Source organism: Felis catus, chromosome E2 (assembly GCF_018350175.1).
Source record: "Felis catus isolate Fca126 chromosome E2, F.catus_Fca126_mat1.0, whole genome shotgun sequence".
Lineage (NCBI taxonomy): Eukaryota > Metazoa > Chordata > Mammalia > Carnivora > Felidae > Felis > Felis catus.
Genome location: NC_058382.1, coordinates 28,155,409 through 28,181,610, shown reverse-complemented (window position 1 = coordinate 28,181,610; position 26,202 = coordinate 28,155,409). Strand labels below are relative to the sequence as shown.

General features: G+C 39.7%; 1 protein-coding gene across 6 annotated transcripts in view; it reads right to left on the bottom strand.

The window, feature by feature from the left end:
- TENT4B (terminal nucleotidyltransferase 4B) overlaps positions 1-26,202 on the bottom strand; it is a 75,626-nt gene that overhangs the window by 35,043 nt on the left and 14,381 nt on the right. The window contains exon 2 of one of the 6 annotated variants that reach the window (XM_045045783.1): positions 1,145-1,216. The exons of the other annotated variants lie outside the window; for them this stretch is intronic. Within the exon in view, the coding sequence (XP_044901718.1) occupies positions 1,145-1,216 (72 nt within the window). The remainder of the gene's footprint in view (positions 1-1,144; positions 1,217-26,202) is intronic. 6 annotated transcript variants of the gene reach the window in all.

Sequence of the window (26,202 nt, the reverse complement as noted above, 5' to 3'; positions counted from 1 at the left end):
ATACGTCATCAGGGAAATGCAAATTAAAACAACAAGAAGACGGTTCCATACACCTATCAGAATGGCCAAAATCCAGAACCCTGACAACATCAAATACTGGTGGGTGGGTGGGTGGGTGGGTGGAGCAACTGGAACTCTCGTACATTGCTGGTGGGAATACAAAATGGTACAGTCACTCCGGAAGGCAGTCCGGCAGTTTCTAAACACACTCTTACCATAAGATCCAGCAACCATGCGCCTCAGTATTTACCCAAATGAGCTGAAAACTTGTCCACACAAAACCTATAAACAGATGTTTAGAGCAGCTTTGTTCACAATTGTCAGAACTTGGAAGCAATCAAGATGTCCTTCAGTAAACGACCAGATAGAAAAACTACGGTACATCCAGACAATGAATATTACTCAGTGCTGAAAAGAACTGAGCTATCAAAGCCATGAAAAGTCATGGAAGAAACTTCAATGCATCTTACTAAGTGAAAGAAGCCAATCTGAAAAGGCTACATACTTTATGATTCTAACTACATGACATTCTTTCTGGGAAAGGCAAAACTATGGAGACAGTAAAAGGTTCAGGGGTCACCAGAGGCTGGGGGAGAGGAAGGGATGAACAGACAGAGCACAAGATTTTCAGGGCAGTGAAACCACACTGTATGATATTATAATGGTGAATACAGGTCATTATACATTTCTCCAAACCCACAGAAGGTACACCACCAAGGGTGAAAACTAATGTAGACTATGGACTTTGGGTGATACTGATGTACCAATGCAAATTCATTGATTGTAATAAATGTACTCCATGCTGGTGGGGAATGGGAAGAAATCTCTGTACTTTCCACTCAATTTTGCTGTGAACCTAAAACTGTTCAAAAAAACAAAGTCTATAAAAAAAGTTGACATTATTTCTTCTAGTTAGTTTTTTTCCCCTGTTTAACGATCACTTACTTATTTGGAATTTTACTGAATATGGTCAAAGGCAGGGATGTAATTTTTTTTTTTTTCAAATAGTTAACCAAGTGTGCAGCACCCTTTACTGAATACTCCATCCTGTTCTTAATGACTGAGTATACATTTGCCACCCCAGTCTGCCCAATACTCTGCCTCCACCTTCCCCCAGTAATTCTGTCACCCGTGCCGCACCCACCTTGGGAACAATTCCTCTCCTGATTGTTCCGTGTGGTTCTGGTGAAACTGCACAGCAGAGACAGCTGGAGTCCTGGATAGAACTGGCATGGGTGACCCTGTTAGTGCAGCATCCCATGGTCATGGCCCAGGGACGGGCACATGACCCCAGCAGCACACACGGCGTCCTTCCTTAAGATTTTACATACTGACAGCAAGAAAGGTCATTTTCTTCCTTGACCTCTGCTGTAAAAATAGAAGCCTGAAAGTGTCAACAACCACACCTCCTTTTCCTCTAAGCTGCAGAAAGGAAGCCCATCAGCAATAGGACAGAAAGGAGCCAACCCTGAGAAACAAGCAAAGTCAGGAGAGAGAGGGCATTTGAGCCTCCTCTGGAGTCACCGAAGCCAGTTATCACCCCAAGGGTACTCCAGGTACTTGACAAAATAAATGCCTTTGTTTGTTTTTTGCTTAAACCAAGATGATTGATTTTCTTTCTCTTGCACTTGAAAAAGTCCTGATTTATACACAAAGCCTTTGTCTATATATTAAACTCATGCATAGTTGGGTCAGGTGTTAGGCTTTCTTTTCAGATCTACTGCTATTTCTATCTATTCTAGGGCTCAGATTACTCTTTAAAATTCTTGTATAAATCTATAAATACCTGATAGTACAAAACCAATCCTCCCCCAAACTCTTAGTTTTCAAAGTGTTCCTCGCTATTCTTGCCTGTTTATTCTCCTGGATGCTCTTCAAAATCATTTTAACAAGTCACTCTCCCCCGTCAGAAAAAAATTCACTGGGATTTTTCTTTGAATTACATTAATTAAAAAATTAACGAGTTGGTTTAACATCTTCAAGTATTCTATGTCACCACTGTAACGTTTTTCGTTTTCTTCATATTTCTGGCATTGTTTTAAATTATTTTGGGAGTTTTGATGCTGTAGTGAGTAAAGTCTTTTTCTTTTTTTAAATTATATCCTCTGTTACACAGCAAAGCTATGGACTTTTGTATGTTTATTTCATAATCGACCAATTTTCTAGCCCTACTTCACAGGCTAGAATTACCAAGATAAGGCCAAATAATATAAATAATTAACAGACAAATTTCATTTAAGCCTCCCTCAGTAAACTCATTTTCAATAAACATGTGTTATACATTTTGCCAGTATAAAGCAACATGGTAGTATCTTTATTTCATTATAACAACGATGACGATGACTAAAATAAAATAAAAGCCACAACTCTAAGTATGTGGCTTCCCTCTAAACAAATTTTACAAAGAAGCCAGTAAAATACAGTAAGAAACAAAAATTCTTTAAATCAAACAGAAACCCACAACCCTAATAAAAAAAAATAAAAATAAAATGTTGGCTCCTCCCCCCACCCTATTCCTAACTAGATAATTTTCTTAACAGAATAGCAAACAAAACAAAAGAGAAACAATACATCTGATACTTTCATTGAGTGGCCAACCAGCATATCACAGGAAGACCTGTTTGCTGGATGTGCATAAAATTTAAAACATTTGATTATAAAAATGATCTGGACCCCACACTGTTTCATCAGGTTAAATCTCTCAGACCAAATTTATTTTAAATACAGTAGCTCTCTGTTTACCACCTAACTTCTCTTGAAAATCTGCGTAAGTCCTTAGGAGTCCCACCTCTCTGCAATGCACTGTGAAGTTCTTTGACACTATTTCTTCCACTCCAAAGTGAGGCCTGAGAGGACGGCTATTTTAAGCGTATTTCTAATATGTCTACACTGGGCCACACAGAACTTTATCACAATAATGCTTACTCACCAACCGTGTTAAGACTCTCACTGAATTTATCCCTAATCCCTGAAAACAGTTTAGAGTTCTTAAGAACTACAGACAAAATAGATCTATTAGCCTGCGAAATTAAAGCATATGTATTATATACACTTTGCATACGTACACATTTTTTGGAAGACATGAGTACTTTGATAATTTTAAAAGGCTTGTAATAGTAATAAAATAACGTTGCGATTATTCTTCACTCACAGAAGATGAAATATGTAAGTACTGCCAGACTTTCAGCTCTACATGCTAAAGCTTTAATAATGGTAAAAATATGCTATATCACCATACCAGACATGATTTAAAGCTTTTCTGGGGCGCCTGGGAGGCTCAATCGGTTAAGCCTCTGACTTTAGCTCAGGTCATGATCTCACTAGTTTGTGGGTTCGAGCTCTGCTTTGGGCTCTCTGCTATCAGTGTGGAGCCCGCTTTGGATGGATCCTCAGTCTCTCTCTGGCCCTCCACGGCTTGGCATGCACGCACGCACATTCTCCCTCTCTCTCTCTCAAAAAGAAATAAACGTTAAAAAAATGCTTAACTTTCCTTTTGGTTTCATAACTCTGGACCATCATGTGCACACCCGTAGCTGTGCAGCATCCTTTGGATCAGCCTGGGGTCTGAATATGCCCTCTGGGGCTTTGCTATCAGCTCATTCTTACCTTGCCATTCTGACTGCCGCCCTTTCTCTCTTTTCAAGCTCCTATTCCACTTAATACAGGCATTAAAAAAAGTAAACTCACGAGAGCTTAAGGGCTCGGCTTCTCCAAAGAATCAAGCTCCCAGATCTGGTGCAAGGCTTTGAGAGCTACACAGACAGGACCAGAGTGCCCTGTGGAGGGGCCTCGCCTTGACAAAGCATCTTGCTTCTGTATGGTACTCCATATTTTTCAAAGAGCTCTTATCTATTCCCTCTTTCAATTACCTACAATAATTCTGTGAGGCAGGCTTGGCAGAAGTTACTCGAGCTAAAAGAATTTTTTCCTTCTTGGATGGAGAATAATTTCCCTAAGCTCACACAGAAAATCAACAGCAGAACCAAATCCGAAAAACAGGTCTCCTCACTGGAACACGCCAACCATTAGGATCAGAGAGGTAAACTTACTTTCAAATCCCAGCTAAAAGTTTTCCAGCTGAGTGACCTTTCAGACTTTACCAACTTCGCTCTGTCTCAGTGCCTGCATCTGTAAAACAGGGACGGTAATACCCACCCAGCAGCTCAGTGAGGCCCCCAGCCTGCTGCCTGGCACCTGGTACACTTTAGAGCCCTACGGACCCCAGGTTTCAGCGGCCTGGGGTCTTCATGAACTCACACACACACACAAAGGCGATGACAGGGTACCCAAACAGCAGTCACTTAGTATGGCCCAATCCTTCTCAGACCTTGTTCACCTTTCTCATCTTACCTACATTCCCACAGACACTTATGGAAAGCAAAGATGTGCCAAGAACCATGCCAGAAGTTAGCTGGATCACTTAATCTTTGTTACATAAGGCACACATCCCAACTGGGATTCCAGCATCTGCTACTCTGAGCTTACTATTCTTCCTTTCCAGCAGCCTGACTCCCTTAGCCCTTGGCCCTTTGCCTGGAGCAAAAGCTAACTCCAAAGTGTTTCAACAAATAGCCCAAGTATCACAAGAGTTCCACAGCACCTCTAATACCCACTAATTCCTTCATACCACAGATCAACAAACCACACCCACAGGCCAAACCCAGCCCATCCACTTCCTACTTCTGTACAGCTCACGAGGTAAGAATATCTTTACTTTTTTTAATATTTATTTTTGAGAGAGAGAGAGAGAGAGAGAGAGAGAGAGAGAGAGAGAGAGAGAGAGAGAACACAAGCAGGGGAAGAACAGAAAGAGAGGAAGAGAATCTTAAGCAGCCTCCAGGAGGCTGGGGGGGGGGGGGGGCGGGGGGGGGGTGTGCTTAATCTCATGAACAGTGAGATCATGACCTGAGCTGAACACAAGAGTCAGATGTTCAACTGACTGACCTACCCAGATGCCCCAGAATATTTTTACATTAAAAATTTTTTTAATGTTTATTTTTGAGAGAGAGAGAGGAAGCCGAGTGGGGAAAAGGCAAAAAGAGAGGGAGACACAGAATCCGAAGCAGGCTCCAGGCTGTTAGCACAGAGCCCGATGTGGGCCTCGAACCCACGAACTGCATGATCATGACCTGAGCTGAAGTTGGCTGCTTAACCATCAGAGCCACCCAGACGTTCCTGTTTTTACATTTTTAAGTGGTTTCAAATCAAAAGATGAATAACATTTTGGGACAGGTATGAGTTAAATGCAATTCAAATAACCATATACAGGGGCACCTGGGTGGCTCAGTCGGTTAAGCGTCCGACTTCAGCTCAGGTCACGATCTCACGGTCCATGAGTTCGAGCCCCGCGTCAGGCTCTGGGCTGATGGCTCAGAGCCTGGAACCTGCTTCCGATTCTGTGTCTCCCTCTCTCTCTGCCCCTCCCCTGTTCATGCTCTGTCTCTCTCTGTCTTAAAAATAAATAAACGTTAAAAAAAATTTTTTTTTAAACAAATAACCGTATACATACAAAGTGTTACTTGTATAGCCATGCTCATCCATTTACATATTTTCCATGGCTGCTTTCATGTAGGACAACAGCAGAGTTGAGTGGTTGAGACAAAGGCTTAGAACCAACAAAGCTTAAAGTATTTACTACCTTTACAGGGAAATGCTGCTGACCCCTGCTCTATATGTAAACTCTATAATATATCCAACAATAACTTGATAGATCAAGTCTACCAACTTACATCAAGTACTGCCGTGCACTACCTTGTCCATGACTTTGGGGGGGGGGGGGTAAATAAATCTATACAGTTAGACTTACAGTTTTTATTATTATTTTTTAGACATAATTTTTAGAAGTACTATAGTAACAATGGTCTCCTCAACATTTTTGGTGCTCCCATCCCAGTTCATATCAAAGAGTCAACTAAGGTCATACTTGTTACTTATTAAAAAGACTTACGGGCACCCAGGTGGTCAGTTAAGTGCCTGACTTTGGCTCAGGTCATGATCTCACCCTGCATCAGGTTCTGTGCATACAGCTCAGAGCCTGGAGCCTGCTTTGGATTCTGTGTTTCCCTCTCTCTCTCTCTCTGCCCTCCCCAGCTCACTCTCTCTTTCTCTCTCTCTCAAAAATAAATATTTTTTAAAAATTTGAAAAAAACTTAGTATTAAGTGCTATGTGCTTGCCTGTACAATGACATTTAATTATAAACTAAAATTTAAAATACATATTTCAAGTAGCCATTAGGATGGCACCTATCAAAAAAAAAACAAAAAACAAAATAATAGGTGTTGGCAAAGATATGGAGAAACTGGAACTCATCTTGCGCATTGCTGATGGGCATGTAAAATGGTGCAGCCGCTGTGGAAAACAGAATGGTAGTTCCTCAAAAAGTTAGATATAGATTTACCATATGATCAGCAATTTCACCTCAGGGTATATAGCCAAAAGAACCGAAAGCAGGGACTCAAACAGATACTTGTACACCCACGTTCATAATAGCATTATGAGCAATATTCCAAAGGGTAGAAGCAACCCAAGTGCCCATCAACAGATGAATGGATAAACAAAACATGGGATAATACGTGCAATGGAATATTGTTCAGCAACTAAAAAGCAACTAAAAAAAATTCTAACATGTGCTACAACATGGATGATCCTTGAGGACTTTATGCTAAGTGAAATGAGCCAGGCACAAAAGGACAAATACTGTATGATTCTACTTTTCTTAAGGATCTAGAGTAATCAAGTTCCCTATCATTGAGACAGAAAGTAAAATGGTGGTTGCCAGGGACTGGGGGAGAATGGAGAATAGGAAGTTAGTATTTAATGGGTACAAAGTCTCAGTTGGGGAAGATGAAAAAGCTCTAGAGGTAGACAGTAGTGTTGATGACTGCACAGCAGTGTGAGCATACTTAATGCCAGCGAACTATATACACTTAAAAATGGTTACAATGGTGGGGTGCCTGGATGGCTCAGTCAGTTAAGCATCTGACTCTTGATTTTGGCTCAGGTCATGATCTCAAAGTTCATGAGTTCAAGCCCCACCTCAGGCTCTATGCTGTCAGCATAGAGGCTGCTTTGGATCCGTCTCCCTCTCTCTCTGCACCGCCCTTGCTGCCCCTCCCCACTCTCTGCCCCTCCCCCTCGTTCTCTCAAAAATAAACATTTAAAAAAAATGGTTAAAATGGTAAATTTTAAAGTATGTGTATTTTAACATAAGTTTTAAAAATTTAGCTAACCAAAAGACTTGTCATTAATAAAATATGACATACCCAATACGATACAAAAAGGAATGAAGTACTGATTTATGCTATAATATATAGATGAACTTTGAAACCACCAGTCACAAAAGACCACTTATTGTATGATTCCTTTCATATGAAAGGTCCAGAACCGGTAAATCCACAGAGACAGAAGCAGATTATTGGCTGTCGGAGCCTAGGGGGGGCGGGGGGAAGGGAAGTGACTTCTTAACGGGTATGGGCTTATTTGGGGATAAAATGTTCTGAAACTACACAATGGCAATCATTGTACAACACTATGAATTACGTGCCACTGAACTGTACTCTTAAAAATGTTAATGACGGTAAATTTATTTTTGCGTGTTTTACCACTATTTTAAAAATAAAATAAAAAATTTCACTGTTCAGGGGCCCCTGGCTGGCTCAGCTGGTAGAGCATGTGACTCTTGATCTTGGGGTTGTGGGTTCGAGCCCCATGTTGGGTGCAGAGATTACTTAAAAATAAAATCTTTAGGGGCGCCTGGGTGGCGCAGTCGGTTAAGTGTCCGACTTCAGCCAGGTCACGATCTCGCGGTCCATGAGTTCGAGCCCCGCGTCGGGCTCTGGGCTGAGGGCTCAGAGCCTGGAACCTGTTTCCGATTCTGTGTCTCCCTCTCTCTCTGCTCCTCCCCCATTCATGCTCTGTCTCTCTCTGTCCCAAAAATAAAAAATAAAACGTTGAAAAAAAAAATTAAAAAAAAAATAAAATCTTTAAAAAAAAAATGCACTGTTCAAAAAAAAAAAATTGCCAACAGCTCACTTAGACAGCAAATAGCTAAACAGCAAAGACACATCACTGAGAACTAGGCCCTAGCCTACTACTAACACAGCAATATGTGTTATGTCACATAAATGCTATTAGTCTGGCCAAAAAGGGGGGGGGGGGCATTTTCTTAATAAATGTAATTCTCTGGTTATTTCTTGACACAAATTTGGAAAACTATTATATTGTTAATAGGAAGATTTCATCACGTCCTGGAATTAGATTAGAGCACTACTTCATGTCACACACAGACGAGAACAGTTTGATTTTAGGTGCTATATATAGGAGTTCACGCCAGTAAGAAATGAGCTACACACTGGAACACTGGAGAGAAGGCGTGAAGGTGATCTCTTCACAGGAGGCAGCCCAGGGCCCCAGTTCATGTCTCAGCCATTTGCCCCCAGACCTGTCCACAGAAGGGAGAGGGCTCTTCCTCAAAAAAAAAAAAAAAAAAAAAAAAGCATCAGGGAAACGCTATCTTCAAGTAGAAACAAACGCCAAACGCATTTAGAAGCAAAAGAACATGAAGGTTGTTGCTCTGCAGCTCTATCTCACTGTAACTCACTTCCAATATTTAAAATCAAACTGGCAGTCTCACACTTTCAATAGGGACAGCTCAGTTGAGAATTTAAGTCAGAAGACATGGTCTTCAAGGGTTGTCACGTTAACCACATAAAACTAATGTAATAAAAGCCAACCTGACAGATTCTTGGCAGCAAAGTTATTTGTAAACACATATATCATGAGCTTAGATTAAGAATAGAAGCTTTTGGGGCGCCTGGCGGGCTCAGTCGGTTAAGTGTCCGACTTTGGCCCAGGTCATGATCTCACGGTTTGTGGGTTCGAGCCCCATGTCGGGCTCTATGCTGACAGCTCGGGGCCTGAAGCCTGCTTCAGATTCTGTGTCTCCCTCTCTCTCTGTCCCTCCCCCACTTGTGCTCTGTCTCTATCAAAAATAAATAAAAATGTAAAAAAAAAAATTTTAAACAAAAGAACAGAAGCTTTTATTTTGGTTTTATTCAAGGGAAGAAGCAGTAAAGTAAAAACACTAAAAATAAGCAATATGAGAAACCAAAGTTACAAGAATAACCAAAGCTAATAAATGCAATTAAGAAAAAGAGGCAGACGCCCAGCTAAGGGGAAGGGACCCTTTACCACCATCTAGGACAGAGGCAATACAGAAAGCAGGCAACAATGAGATGCCCTCTAAATGGTTACTACAGAAAAAGAAAAGGAAAACAAAAAAGCAAAACAAGCTCCTCCTGCCAAACTTGAAGGTCAGGATCCCTACCTTAATTGTTTAAACTTGAGGGGGAAAAATTAAATTCACCAGCTGCAGAGGAAATAAAACAGTGTTTGTCAAACATTGAGAAGTGCGTCTCAAACCAGGTCTGCGGATACTTCTCCCAGTCTATACACTCTCTGTGAGAATTTTTAAATTGTGTGTTTTCATTTTAATATTACCCTAAAAACATTAGCATAAGCCTGTTCTGGATCATCCAGATGCTTCCCTGGAAACAGAGAGCTGCCCAGGGATTTCCCGGCCCACGTGTGCTGTTGTGCCTACCACGAGGCTTAGGCCAAATAACAGGATGTTAATTGGTCTGTACCAATAGTCAAGAACAGAGTAAGAACTGATAAGTGCATAACGCACATATCCAACTAAAGGTCAAATGGCACCCCTGCACAGTTTTATTGTTTTCAGACTTGAGAAAAGTGGGGAGAGAACAGAGGAGTCAGTCAGGTGGCCAGGTAAAAAAGGCATTCCCAAATTCCCAATGCATTCCCAACACCACAGCAGATAATACTATAGTCACAGTAAATGCACCAAGTTGAGTAAAACATCATCTGTCCCATAAAATTGATTTTAATTTTATTGGTTTTGTCATTTTATCTATATCTAATTTGTTAATCTGTCTTGTTTTTAAAATCTTTTAAGCATAAGAAATTCATCCTTGCGTGTATTCTTACATTACAATAAAAATAACTTAAACTAGGGGTGCCAAGAGGAGTCAACTGGGGAAGGACAGTCTTTTCCACAAATGGTGCTGAGGAAAGATTTGAATGGTCTTTTCTTCAAAGAAGATATACACATGACCACTAAGCAGAAAAGATACTCAACACCATAAGCCATTTGAGAAAAACAAATCAAAAGCATTTCAACCCATCAGGAGAGCTATTATAAAAAGGAAAAAGAAAAAAGAAACAGAAAATAACAAGTATTGGTGAGGATGTGGAAAAAAATCAGGACTTCCCTGTACTGCTGGTGGGAATATAAAATGATTTAGCTGTGGTGGAAAACAGTTTGGCAGTTCCCCAAAAAGTTAAACATAGAATTATCATATGATCCAGCAATTCCACTCCTAGGTATAAATCCAAAACAACTGAAAGCAGAAACTCAAGATACTTATACACCAATGTTCAAAGCATTAATCACAATAACCAACAGGTGGAAACACGGCAAATATCCATCAACAGATAAATGGATAAATGAGATATGGTATAACTATACTGCAGAGTATTAGCATAAAAAGGAAATTCTGATACATACCACAACATGGATAAAACTTAAAAACATTACACTAAATGAAATAATGAGCCAGACAACTAAAGGACAACTATTGTATGATTCTCCTTATATGTGGTACCTAGAATAAGCAAATTCATAGAACAAGTAGAATAGAGGTTAGTTGTTACCTAACAACTGGGGGGTCGGGGGGGGGGGGACGGAGCATAACTGTTTAATGGGTATAGAGTTTCTAGTTGGGATGATGAGAAAGTTCTGGAAATGGATAATGGCAATGATTGCACAACAACGTGAATGTATTTAATGCTACCGAACTGTATGCTTGAAAATAGTTAAAATGGTGAATTTTAGGGGTGCCTGGCTGGCTCAGTCAGAAGAGCATATGACTCTTGATCTCCGGATTATGAGTTGAAGCTACACATTGTGTGTAGAGATTACTTAAAAATAAAATCTTTAGGGGCACCTGGGTGGCTCAGTTTAAGTGTCCTACTCTTGATCTCGGCTCAGTCATGATCTCACGGTTCATGAGACTGAGCCCTGCGTTGGGCTCTGCGCTGACATCACAGAGCCTGTTTGGGATTCTCTCTGTCCTTCTCTGCCTCTTTCCTGCTTGTGCTCTTTCTCTCTCAAAATAAATAAACTTTAAAAACAAAAAAATAAGGGGTGCCTGGGTGGCTCAGTGGATTAAGCATCTGACTTCAGCTCAGGTCATGATCTTGCATTTCATGAGTTTGGGCCCCGCATCGGGCTCTGTGCTGACAGCTCAGAGCCTTGAGCTTGCTTCAGATTCTGTGTCTCCCCCTCTCTCTGCCCCTCCCCTGCTTGTGCTCTCTCTCTCTCTCAAAACATGAGTAAATGTTAAAAAAAATTTTTTTAATATACATAAAATAAATAATAAAAATAAAAACAAAAAAATAAATAAAATCTTTAAAAAAAAGTAAATTGTATGCTATATATATTTTATCATACCACAAGAAAAACTTAACACCAGATATGTGCCAAAAATATTGTTTTGGTTTTCTTTTAATGTTTATTTATTTATTTTGAGAGAGAGAGAGAGAGAGAGAGAGAGCAAGGGAGGGTCAGAGAGAGAGGGAGAGAGAGAGAATCCCAAGCAGGCTCCACACTGTCAGCACAGAGCCTGATGTGGGGCTCAATCTCATGAACCATGAGATCATAGCCTGAGCCAAAATCAAGAGTCAGATGCTTTACCAACTAAGCCACCAGGCAGCCTTCCGTCAAAAATGAGAAAGTTTGAGAGACACTGCTACAGTTAGAATTAAAAATTGAACTATTTATGTAATGTTTAAAAATACAGACATAATCAATATATATTGCTAGGAACATAAACACAGGAGCATAAAAACATAAATGAAAAGGACATATATCTACCTGACTTGCAAGAGTGGTTACGCCTGAGAAAGGAGGGAGGTATATGGGAGGCGTACCAAAGGATGTTCAAGTGCATCCAAAAAGTTGCATTCCTTAAATTTCAAAACGGAGGGAAGGAGAGAAGGGGAAAAGGAGAGAGGCAGGAAAAAGAAAAAAGAAGTCAAATTTGTTAAATCCAGTAATCGGGTTCATCATGTTACTTTAGATCCTCTCCATACCTTTAAAGTAGTTAATAACAAAAATATGAAATGACTAAGAATCAAAAGTTACATAATGAGCCGCTCTACACAATAAATGAGCAGACGGCCCACTGACAGGACGACTTACCATCAACAGAACCTTCTACTTCCCTCCTCTCTCTCCACAGATCTAAGATGCCATCAACAGCAATCAGAACTGCCAATCAGCATTCACTAGCCAGACTTACCTCGCACCCTGAGCACACAACTGGTCCTACAATTTTTGCATGCCTCCCAAGGCATTAAAGAAATGCTAGTTCCCATTAGCAGTAAAACTGCAGCCATTTTTACCAACGAACAAATAAATTCCTATCAGGCTAGCAATACAGTAAAGACTCTTTCATCATTACTTACTGTGAGTTATCTGAAAGTTGTCATTAATAAAAACTGAAAACAACTGCAACTTTTGCCAGTTATATCAAGACTGTACAAATATGATCAGGGTAGAAATACCCCTAGAGTCAGCCCCCACCCAGCATATCCAGGCACACACACAGACCAGGTCTCTTCTCCTCCTTTGTAGCTGAAACACTATTTCTATTTCACTACTAACACTATTTCATACTGTGCAAGTATGGGAGATGTGAAAGCATACCAGGTCAAAATGAGACTAAGAACCAAAAGGGGAAAACTCCTAGGTATCTACCCACAAGAACTGAAAATGCAGCCCACACAGAAACCTTTCCTAGCAGCATTATTCACAATAGCAGAAGAGTGGAAACAGCCCAAGTGTCCAGGACTGATGAATGGATAAATACAATGTGCTCTATCCGCACAATGCAATGTTACTCTGCCACATAAAGGAATGAAGCTCCAGCACCTGCTACAACATGGATGAACCTTGACAACATTATGCTAAGTGAAAGAGGACAGATACCACATATACCGTAGGATTCCGTTTACAAGAAATGTGCAGAACAGGCAAATCTATAAGGACAGGAAATAGACTGCGGACAGCCTGGGGCTGGGGAGTTTTGGGGAAAGATAGAGAATAACTGCTAATGGATATGCGGTTTCTTTGGGGGGATAATGAAAATGTTCTACTTAATTCTGGTGATGCCTGCACACAACTCTGGGAAAACACTAAAAACCATTTGAAGTGTACATCTCCAATGGATGAACTATATGACTGTATGATTTTTAGCTCAAAAAGGCTGCTAATTAAAAAAAAAAAAGGGGGGGGGGCAGGACAGGCTGCCATCACAGCCCTAAAAAGATTCTGCCTAATTTGTATGCACATAAGAGGAATAGAAGAACCTGTAAGTCAATAAAAAGATGTATACATCCAGGAAATTAATGACTTATACAAACCAAAATAAATGAAAACAACTTAACATTTTAGTTAGTACGTGGACTAAGGTAACAGGCAAATTGTTGCAGACCACATTACATTAGGACCCAAAGTGTCTAGAAATCCCAGGGTCACCACTTATCTGAGGCCATTCAGAACTTTTAATGTAAAAACTACCTAATACTTGAGTCCCAATAGCTTCTTACATGTCACTACAAAGTCCATAAATCTGTACCTGCCCATCTCAGCTCCCTCCTGGGCACTGCTGGTTTCACAAGACAAAGCATCCACAGAAGGTAAAAACAAAAACAAACAAACCACAGAAACCTCTTTTTACCATTAACTTTCTTTTATTTATCTATTTATTTTTTATTTTTTTAATGTTTCTTTATTTTTGAGAGAGAGAGTGTGAGCAGGGGAGGGGCAGAGAGAGAGGGAAACACAGAATCCGAAACAAGCTCTGAGGTGTCAGCACGGAGCCCAACGCAGGGTTTGAACTCATGAACCGCAAGATCATGACCTGAGCCAAAGCTGGACACTTAACCGACTGAGCCACCCAGGCGACCCTCTTTTTACTATCAACTTCCTTACCAGTGAGCACATATTACATGTCCTTAAATTTCCCATTACTTAGGGAACTTTGTCTCATTCCATGGAAAGGTACATGGACCCAGATAATTCTTTGGCATTCTTCTTCACTGGACAACACAATCGCCCATTTCCGGAACTGCTGACTCCCTCACCTTACCTTGCTCCCGGTCATCTGATCTTCTGGCCAAGGACAAACAGCCACTGTTCTAAGTCAGTGGTGCCAAGTCCACCATCACCTCACTATCAGATATGAGTTGCTAAGCATGAGAAAAATGAAAACATTAACACACTAGTGCGAATCCAACGTAAAATGACAAAACAACACACTGACATCGATGTCAAAACACCAACACCAACACCATAGACCCACGGGACAAAAATCTCACAACCCTATACCAAGACAAAAATAAGTAAAATGATAAAAGCTCATCTACTTGGGGGGAGAAGAGAGGAGCCTGGGTAGCCCCCAGAAAGTGGTAAAGCTCCTCCCCCTTCACTGTTAGCCTCACAATCTTCCTGGCAACATAGAAGAAACCCAGCGATCTTATTTTGAGGAACACAGATGGAGAAAGTAGCTGAAAAGCAAACAACGCTTTGCACAAGTATGCTTCCAGCGCTTTCTTCACACTAGAAAATCAAAAGTGACTTGGAAGTCCAACAATAGGGGAGAACTAAAGTAAAACTTTGTATATTCACACAGGAAAATGTATTCACCCCCTCCAAGAAAGGCTGCATTTGTAGACTATGTAAATACATGGAAAAGACCACGCAAAATGTAAACTAAGGGAAGCACTAACACTATTTGTGTTGATGAAAATTATTTTTAAAAACGGATCTTTTACAATGACACAAATAAGAATTTATGGAGACTAATAAACAGCTGACACTTTATAATGAAAAGCTTCTTTGAAATGGCCAAGTTATTATTTTATGGTCAAACTGATCAAATATACAAGAAAACTTACCATATACCCAACCTAAAGTTTCTAATGCTATTGCAAAAGGCAAGCACCAAAGAAAATGCAGAACACATCAAATTCTCTTGATATTTCTTGCTGTTTTGACACAATTATTCTGGCTACCATTATCTGTTAATTGTCTTCACATCACTACCCTAATTCAGCATTTTTTACAAAATGTTTCCAAGTCAGCACCCAGCACACTGGCACTGGGTACACAGTTATTAGCAGACGTAATTCGGGGTCTACATGGCAAACCCAAAATACTCCTCGTATTTATGACAGTTACAAACAAAAAGCTGACACATGCTCTGCCATTTTGTGCCTTCACTCAAATACCTGCAAGTTCAGTGACGCCCAGCAAATTCTCCTGAGTCAGTTCAATCAGCTCCTGCAGCAGGGCCTGGCTGGAGGACGATTCGGCACTGAACCGTACAGCCCCTGCCCCAGCAATCACACTGCGCACGTGCACACAGAGCCATGCACAAGAATGCTCCCTGCAGCACTGGGAACGGCCTCTGTGTTCATCAATAGGAGAATGGCTTAAAGAACTATGGTACAGCTATACAGCTGCACAGAAGTGGACATGAAAATAAGCAAAAGTTACAGAATAGTATTTATTTTCTTTGCTCAGTCTACCTGACACGGAAAAGTTCTGGAAGGATCCACAGGACACTGGGAACCATCACTATCTCTGAGGAAGACGCTAGGACTCAGAACGGCAGTCATATGGGACTCCCAACTTTTCTGTAACGTTTCAGTTTTTACAAGGAGAATAAATTCATGCCTCATTTATATAATTAAAATTTAAGAAATATCTCTGGGTCATAAACCGCATGTGCTTTATCTAGTATTCCATTCAGGGAATTCAAATCCATATAAACGCAGGCAGCTCGAATCTAAGTGCAAAAGGGCACTGAAGGCACAGTGTCTTCACATGTAAATACACAAACATTTCCCTCTATACTCCTCCAACAATATAATCTTCCTCGCTTAAAAACAAACCCAGACCCCGTCCTCTACAAAAAAATATTTTTAAAAAGGTGCTTTTAGTACAAGACCAAATTTTTTAAAATTTTACACACCATCTCAAATTCTTTAAGAAGCAGTTTTATTTTTAGTCTAAAAAATAACAGCATTATAAGGCCTGAGCCAAGCTTCACTTCATTAAAATGATATCTGCTGCCCATGTAATGGTTCTGAAATTGTTTCATTCACTTGGTCTGGTTTTAAGCAACACAGAAAAATGAGTATTCCACCTTGAGTGTGGCCTCGGAGGACTTCCAGTACCTCACAGTCCTCCTGGACCAGGAAGGAGTCCTTGAACAGCAGCGGGGTCTGAGGGTTCTGAGCTCCCTAAGGGATTTGGGAATCAGCCAGGTTTGGGAAGCCATGCTTTAAAAGAACCTTTAAGCAGCACCTCTCAACTTGTGCTGAATATGATCATTATTTTTTAAAGTATGATGGGAAAGCCACCCTTCCCCCCTACAGACCTATTAAATCAGAATCTCCGGAGAGCAGGTTCCAGTCATCGGGAATTTTTCCCCCTCAGATTGAGAACGCTGCTTTGAAGTAACTGGTTGAGGAGTCACTGATCTCAAGCTCATTAAGCAGAACACCATTATCTGCATGGGTTGCAGAAACAGTGGCATGCTAGGGGAGGAGGTAAGACACCAATGCCGGTTTTATTTGAAATCAGAGTTTGGACTGATAGGGCCCAGACTACTGATACACAGAGACCTGTTATAAAGTAGGACTAAGAAGCTCTGGTTTCAGGTAAAGATAAAGTCACTCCATTAGCTGTGAAACTTGGTAAAGTCATTTAACCTCTCTGAGGTTCAACTGATCACTTTTTTAAAAAGGATTGAAATAAGTGACCTCTGAAGATTCTTTGATCTCAAATCCCAGTAGCTACAAATCAGTCAAGGCCACAAGCAGGGTGGTCCTTAAGTAAATGCATGAATATCTTCTATAAGTATCAGATTCATCATATATACATTTCTGTCTTGTCTACATAAAAATCCTATTCCTCATCACACCATAAGAAATCCTAACTGAACATAATTATGTTCTATCAGATCAACCATAAAAGAAATTAGGGGGGTGTCTGGGTGGCTCAGTCAACTGAGCGTCCGATTCTTGGTTTCGGCTCAGGTCGTGATCTCATGGTTCATGAGTTTGAGTCCTGCATTAGGCTCTGCACCTACAGCACAGAGCCTGCTAAGCATTCTCTCTCTCCCTCCCTCCCTCTCTCTCTCTCTCTCTCTCTCTGTCCCTCCTGCATACTCACTCACTCTCTCTCTCTCTCAGAACAAGTAAACATAAAAAAAAAAAAAAAAAGAAAGAAAAGAAAATTAAACTAGTCAAATAAGTCCCAAGATAAATAAAAACATTTGGCATAAAAGAAAATTTTCAAATAACTCTTTAACCTTTTCCTTGGCAACATTCTAATTTTTAAAAAATCTTTCCATTTTAAAATATTGTATTAAAATACACATAACAGGGCGCCTGGGTGGCTCAGTCAGTTAAGCGGCCGACTTCGGCTCAGGTCATGGTCTCGTGGTCCGTGGGTTTGAGCCCCGCGTCGGGCTCTGTGCTGACAGCTCAGAGCCTGGAGCCTGTTTCAGATTCTGTGTCTCCCTCTCTCTAACCCTCCCCCGTTCATGCTCTGTCTCTCTCTGTCTCAAAAATAAACATTAAAAAAAAATTTTTTTTTAATAAAAAAAAATACACATAACATAAAATTTACCATTTGAACCACTTTTCAGTGTACAGTTCTATGGCAGGAAGTACATTCACAGTGTTGTGTGACCATCACTACTATCCACCTTCTTTTTATTATTTATCTTTTATTATTTATTCTTTTTATTTTTTATTATTTTTCTTTTTTTTTTTAATTTTTTACATAGGCTCCACAACCAGTGTGGAGCTCAGTGTGGGGCCTGAACTATTCACAAACCTGAGATCGAGACCTGAGCTGAGATCAAGAGTCTGACACTTGACCAACGGAGCACCCAGGTATCCCTACAGAACTTTTTAAAAGACCACTTTATTGATTAGAACTTTGCAATCTTCCCCAAGTGGAAGTCTGTACCCATTAACACTAAAATTCTCCTTTCTCTTCTCCCAGCAGCTCCTGGCAACCATAATTCAACTATCTGGTCTCTATGAATGACTAGGCACCTCACAAAAATTGAATCATTCGATATCTGTCCTTTGTGACTGGGTTTTTTTTCATTTGGCATGTTATCAAGGTTCATCCATGTTGTAGCACATATCAGAATTTCCTTCCTTTTTAAGGCTAAATAATATTCCATTGTATGTATATACCACATTTTGTTTCTCCATTCATCCATTAACAAATACTTGAGTTGCTTCGTTCTGATTTTTCTAACCATATGTCATTTTGAATGAAGTCACATACAGTAGAGATGAGAGAACCTTACATCACCAGCATCTCTTATAAATAAATACATACATACATACATACATACATACATACATACATACATAAGCAAGCAAGCAGACCACACTCTGCAACATAAAACAGACCTTCACATATTTAAAATAACAGAAATTGTACAAAGTATGCTCTTGAATTACACTAGACATCAGTAACAAAAAGATAGCTGAAAAATCCCAAAATACAATATTTGGAGATTAAACACAATACATGGAGATTAAATAAAACATAGGTCAAAGAAGAAGTCTCAAGAGCTATCTCTAACTAAATGAAACTACAACTTATCAAAACTTGTGGAACGCAGAGAAAGCAGGACTTAGAGAAAATTTATAGCACTGAATGCAAATATTAGAAAAGATGACAGATCTAAAAATCTAAGAATCTAAGTTTCTACCTTATGCAACTAGAAAAATATGAGCAAATTAAATTCAAAGTAAGAGCAAGCAAATAAATAAAGCTGGAGCAGAAATCAATAAAAATAAGATCAACAGAGAAAAATCAAGGAAGCCAAAAGGTAATTCTTTGAAATGACCAATAAAACTGATAAATCTCTAGCCAGGTTAATTGAGAAAAAAGAGAAGACACAAATTACTATTATCAGAAATGAAAGAACGGTCATTACTACTAAGCCCAAGGACATTAAGAGAATAATAAAGGATTATTATGAACAACTCTATGCCCACAAATTAGATAATCTAGATGAAACAGACCAATTCCTTGAAAGAGACAATCTATCAGAATTTACACAAGGTGAAAAGAACAATCTGAATAGGCCTATATCTAGTAAGGAAACTGAATCAATAACTAATAACCTTTTAAAACTGGAAACAGATGGCTTCACTGGTGAAATCTCCCAAAGCTTTAAGGAAGACATTATCTCAAGTCTCTACAATCTCTTCCAGAAAACAAGAGAGAAAATACTGTCTAATTCATTCTATGAGGCAAGCATTACCCTAATCCCCAAACCAGACAAACACATTAGAAGAAAGAAAAACTACAGACCAATAGCTCTCATTAACACAAATGTAAAAATCCTGGACAAAATACTGGTGGACTAAATCAAACAATGTACAAAAAAAAAAAAAAAAAATTATATACCATGACCAAATAGGATTTATTTCAGGTATGCAAGACTGGTTCAAGATTCAAAAATAAATTTATGTAATCCATCCATACATCAATAGACTAAAGAATAAAAAAAAATCCCACAATCCTATCAATAGATACAGAAAAAGCATTTGAAAAAATCCAACACCGAATCAAAATTCTCAACAAACTGAAAACAGAGGGGAAGTTGCTCAACTGGGACAAAGAACATATACAAAAATCCTACCGCTGATATCATACTTAATGATGAGAAATTAGATGCTTTCCTGCTAAGATTAGAAACAAGGCAAGATGTCTGCTCTCACCACTTTTTTAAAAAAACTTTTTTTAATCTTTATTTTTGAGAGAGAGCGAGCGAGCAAGCAGGGGAGGAACAGAGAGAGAGGAAGACACAGAATCCCAAGCAGGGTCTAGGCTCTGAGCTGTCAACAGAGAGCCCAATGTGGGGCTCAAACTCATGAACCACAAGTTCATGACCTGAGCCGAAGTTAGACGCTTAAACCGACTGAGCCATCCAGGTGCCCCTCATTCTCACCACTTTCATTCAACATCATATTGGAAGTCTTAACAGATGCAACAATACAAGAAAAGAGAAGTGTACAGATTGGGAAGGAAAAAAATAAAACTTCCTTTGTTTGCTGATGGCATGATGATATGTAGAAAATCCCAAACAACAAAAAAATTCCTGGAATTAATAAACCATTAAGGTTTCAAGATACAAGGTTAATAAAACTCAATTATTTTTTGTTCTATACCAACAATAAACAACTGGAATTTGAAATTTAAAATGCAATACCATTTACATTAGCATCCGAAAAAAAGCAGAAATACTTAGGTATAAATCTAACAACATACGTGTAAGATCTCTATGAAGGAAACCACAAAACTCTAAAAAAATCAAAGAAGATCTAAAGAAATGAAAGACAATTCCAGGTACATGGATAGGAATCAAGATGTCACTGTCATTTCTTCCCAACTGTATCTACAGATTCGAGGAAATCCCAATAAAAATTCCAGCAAGATTATTTTGTGTATTATCAATAAACTGATCCTAAAATTTATATGGAAAGGGAAAAGATCCAGAATAACCAATACAACGCGGAAGAAAAAAGTTGGAGGGCTGTCACTACCTGACTTCCAAGACTTAGTATAAAACTAATCAAACAAAACAAAGTAATCAAGACAGTATGGCTAAGAAGACAAATAGATCATAGAACAGAACAGAGAGCCCAGGAGTGCCTGGGTGGCTCAGTCAATTAAGCGTCTGACTCTTGATTTCAGCTCAGGTTGTATCTCATGGTTTGCGAGTTCAAGCCCCACACTGGGCTCTGTGCTGACAATGTGGAGTTGCTTGGAATTCTCTCTCTCTCTCCCTCTCTCTGTTCCTCCCCTGCTTGTGCTTCTTCTCTCTCAAAATAAGTAAATAAAAAGAATAGAGAGCCCAGAATGAGACCTACACAAAATATAGTCTACTGATCTTTGACAAAGGAGCAAAGGCAATAAAAGCAAGAAAAGATGGTCTTGTTAGCACGGTGACAGAAGAACTGGACATTCACATGCAAAAAAATGAATCTAGACACTGATATTCCACCTTTCATAAAAATGAACTCAAAATGGATCACAGACTTAAATGTAAAACACAAAACTATAAAATTCCTAGGACATAACTTAAGAGAAAATCTAGGTGACCCTGTGTTTGGCAATGACTTTTCAGACACAATACTGAAAGCACAATCCATGAAAGAAAGTACTGCTAAGGTGGATTTCACTAAAAGTAAAAACTTCTGCTTTGCAAAAGACACTGTCAAGAGAATGAAAAGGCAAGCCACAAATTGAGAGAAAATTTTTACAAAACACATATTGATAAAGGCCTGGTATCCAAAATACACAAAGAACTCTTAAAACTCAAAAATAAGAAAATAACCCAATTTAAAAAAACAAGACCCGAGCAAACACCTCACCAAAGAATATACAGAGGCAAATAAGCATATGAAAAGATACTTGACATCATACATCACTAGGGAACTGCAAATTAAAACGAGACACTATTGCACACGTATCAGACTAGCCAAAACCCAGAACACTGACAACATCGAATGATAGCAAATATGTGGGATGGCAGAAACTCATTCATTGCTGGTGGGGATGTAAAATAGTACAGTCACTTTAGAAGACAGTTTGGCAGTTTCTTAAAAAACTAAACATACTCTTACCGTAAGATCCAGCAATCTTCCTCCTTGGCATTTACTCAAATGAGCTGAAAACTTATGTGAACACAAAAACCTGCATACAGATGTTTTACTCATAATTGCCAAAACTTGGAATAACCAAGCTATCTTTCAACAGGTAACTAGATACATAAATTGTATTACATCCGTACAATGGAGTACTATTCAGCAATAAAAAAAAATAAATAAAAGTAAAAAAAGAGCTATCAAGCCAGGAGAAGATATGGAGGAAACCTGAATTCATAGAATGGAAAGTAGACACATACTACATGATTCTAACTACATGACATTCTGGAAAATGTAGCATTATGAAGACAGTAAAAAGATCAGTGACTGCGGGGCTCAGGGAGAGAGGGGAGGATGAAGCACAGATTTTTAAGACGGTGAAACTACCCTGTACGATGGTATGATGATGCATACAAGTCATTATACATTTGCCAAAACCTACAAAACGTACAAAACAAAGACTGAATCCTAATGTAAAAACCATGGACTTTTTTAATTGTACTGCATTGATAATGCAGCTCATCAGTCATAACATGCAAGATGGTAATTATAGGAGAAATGGGATGGAAATAGGGGAGAGTGGGAGGATGAGGATTCTGTACTTTCTGCTCAATTATTCTGTAAATACAAAAGTGCTCAGGGGCACCTGCATGGCTCGGTTGGTTAAGCGTCCGACTTTGGCTCAGGTCATGACCTTGCGGTTCGTGGGTTCAAGCCCCATGATGGGTTCTGCAGACAGGGCAGAGCCTGCTTAGGACCCTCTGTCTCCCTCTCTCTCTGCCCATCCCCCACTCATGCGCACACACATGCTCTCTCTCAAAAACAAATAAACATTAAAAAAAAAGTGCTCAAAAAAAATTCTAATACACACACACAGATGCCCTGTGGTGGAGAAAAAACAGAGGAACAGCTACCTCAGGACAGAAAAGTCCTTGACTACCTCTATGTTGCCCAGGCCTCAGAGATGACCTTATGTACTGACTTCCACAGAAAGGGCTACGACAAACTCCTAAGGAAGCTGAAGCCACACTGTGACCGGGGGGCTGGGTTCTGATCATCATCTTGGAGCCTTCTTTTACAGAGGCCATGCAGCCTTTTCTTTACACAGCTGCCACCATGCTTGCTATGTGGTTTTTATACGTAAATAGCGGCTTTTAAAATAAATATTTGATTGGGGGGTAAAAAAAAAATCACTTGATTTACTAGCGATAGGAATCCTTCCTATAATGCTGTATGGGTTATGTTAGCCTGAGGGGAGGAATGATTCACATTAAGGTAAAAGAATATTAACACAAGAGGAAGAAATAGAATCCAAGTTTAATTTCAAGCAAAAATAAATGTGTTACTCCTGGTTGCTGGCATTAAGGCTGTGAGAACTCCGTCCCCTAAACAGAGGCTCACAGGCCACTGGATCCACCATGGTTTTCTTCAGCTAACACAAGTTGAAAGCAAAGGTCAGGTATGGCTGCGGGCAAAGGGCTCCCTTGGCCAGCCCCAGCCACCGACCAATAGCCAAGCACAGCTCACTACAGGGAGAATTACTGCTTTTTCCACACATCGTGCACTAGTCAGCCCAAAGCCATTTCAGCTTTTTGCATGCAGCCCACATGCTTCTCTCTGCTCATTAACAGAACCAGTTAGAAGTTATATCTCCTCTTCTCACTCCTATCCTGTGTCCCCAGTAAGAATTGTACCCTAAGGATAACTTAACAGCTGAGGAGGAAAAGTTCTTCCTTTTAGGGGTGTTCCAGCTGACAACTGATAAAGGTTCAAGAGAATATCACAACTTTACAACCCTAATAATGAACTAGTAAATGTATGCAATGATCATTAATGGCTACTAATATCACAAAAGGAAAGACACTCAGACATTATGTATCTTATGGGAAAAGTACAGATCATCATCTATGAAGTATACTTGTAAAAAAAAAACAATAAAAAAACATAAATAAGCTGCTAGATCTAATTACAACTTTATAGAAAATACAGGGGGACAAAGGAACATATTAAATCGACACCACAGGAATGCAATCAGCAAAACTCAGCAGAAGAGTCTACAGGAAAAACTCAATTTCTTCAACAAATAAATTAATGAGGGAAAAGAGATGGCAGAGAACACTGTAGTTCAAAAGGCATTCCAACCAGGGCACCTTGGTGGCTCAGGCTGAGCATCGGACTCTTGATTTCCACTCAGGTCACGATCTCACAGTTTCTGGGATCAGGCCTTGCGTCAGGCTCTATCTATGTTGACAGCATGGAGCCTGCTTGGGATTCTCTCTCTCCCCCGTCTGTCCCTCCCCCCACTCACGCACACACTCTCTCAAAATAAATAAACACTTAAAAAAAAATGAAGGCATTTCAACCAACAGCAATGCAAAACCTCATGTGGATTCTGATTTTAACCACTAAAAAAAAACTTATGGCACAACTGGAGAAACATGAACATTGGATATTTGATGCAACTAAGGAATTAATGTTCATTTGTTTAGGTGTAATCATGGTATTGTGACTATGGTTTCTTTTTAAGTCCTAATCTAGAGACACATACAGAAACATTATACAAAATGATGTGACACTTGGAATTCACTCCAAAATAATGTGGGGTGGGAATGAATGCAGGGAGGGCTGGTGAAGTAGGCTGGTCCACAACTGATCACCACTGAAGCTGCATGATGCATACATGGAGGTTCACTATTCTATTCTCTCCACTTCCACATTGCTTGTAATTTTCCACAGTAAGTAGATTTTACCAAATTAATTGGAATAATTTCAGATCTCAAAATTCCTTTGGTTGAGGTCAACCATTACAGTAGAGCCTGCTGACTATCTCAGTTATGCTAAATACCGTATAGCCAACCTGCTCTTTCAGAGCTTATCATTTGAAACCAATACAATCAGTTTTTCTTTTCCAACCCTCCACCACCTAACCGATCTTTCAAAACGTGAGCAAAAATCTCCACTCAAAGCTTGCCCTTACATCACTAGTCAAAAGCAACCTCTCTCTCATGCACTGCCTATCCAACCAGACCATAATTTTCCAGAAGGCAAGGAATATGTTTTACTGTCATGACTTCTCACAAAATGTCTAGCACAATAGTCTGCACATAGCAGTTGATTATCCAACCAAAAAACGTGTGGATCAGTTCTGGCCTGTGCAGAGATGAGTGGCAAAACCAACAAGTAATATAGTATCAAAAGCAGAGGACACATTTACAAAGTCTACAGGTCATGAAGAATGGATGAACACACTGTGGTAGATCCATACGATGGAATACTACTCGACGTTAAAAAGTAACAACAATATTACACACAACAGTATGGCTGAATCTCCAAAACGTTGTGGTAAGAGACAGAACTTAGGCACAAAAGACTACAGAGTGTATACCATTTCATTTACATGAAATCCTGGAAAAGGCAAGTGGTTGCTTAGGACAAGAGATGAGGTAAGGGGACTTGCTGTAAGAGCATCAGGGTACTTTTTCAGTGATGGAAATGTTCTGTATCTCTTCCTGTATCTTGATTGTTATAGTTACACAACTATATATATTTTCCCAAAGTCCCTAAATGGTACAATTAAAATGGGTGGCTTTTATTATAAATCATGCCCTCATAAAACTATTTCACAATCATAAAACTAGATTTAAAAATTATAAATATTTATAATAGGACAGACCAAGAACTCTTACAAATCAATAAGACACACATAAAAGAAAGGTAGGCAATGCTCTTTCTGCCACCTTTCCGTGCCCCATAATGGTGTGCATGAATGTCCCAGCAGATGCGCTCCAGAGCACTAACAGTACTAAGAAGGGAGGCAAACGCCAAGTTCTTATTAGGCCATGCTCCAAAGTCATCTTCCAGTTTCTAACTGTGATGATGAAGCATGATTACATTGGCAAATTTGAAAATCACTGATGATCACAGAGCTGGGAAAACTGCTGTGAACCTCATAGACAGGTTAAACAATGTGAAGTGATCTGTCCCACATTTGATGCACAACTCAAAGATCTAGAAAAACTCCAGAATAATTTGCTCCCGTCCCACCAGTTTGGTTTCACTGTACTGGCAACCTTAGTTGGCATCATGGACCATGAAGAAGCAGGACGAAAACACACAGAAGAGAAAATCCTGGGTTTTTTTCTAGGGATGTAATACATAAGCACAGATAAAATGCCTCAATGGAAGAAAGAAAAGAAAGGAAGTTTCGAAAGAAGGAAAGAAGGAAGGAGGCAAGGCAAGGCAAGGGATGGGTGCCTGGGTGGCTCAGTCAGTTAAGCACCAGACTTCAGCTCAGGTCCTGATCTCAATAGTTCGTGAGTTCCAGCTCCGCGTGGCACTCTCTACTGTCAGCACAGAGCCCACCT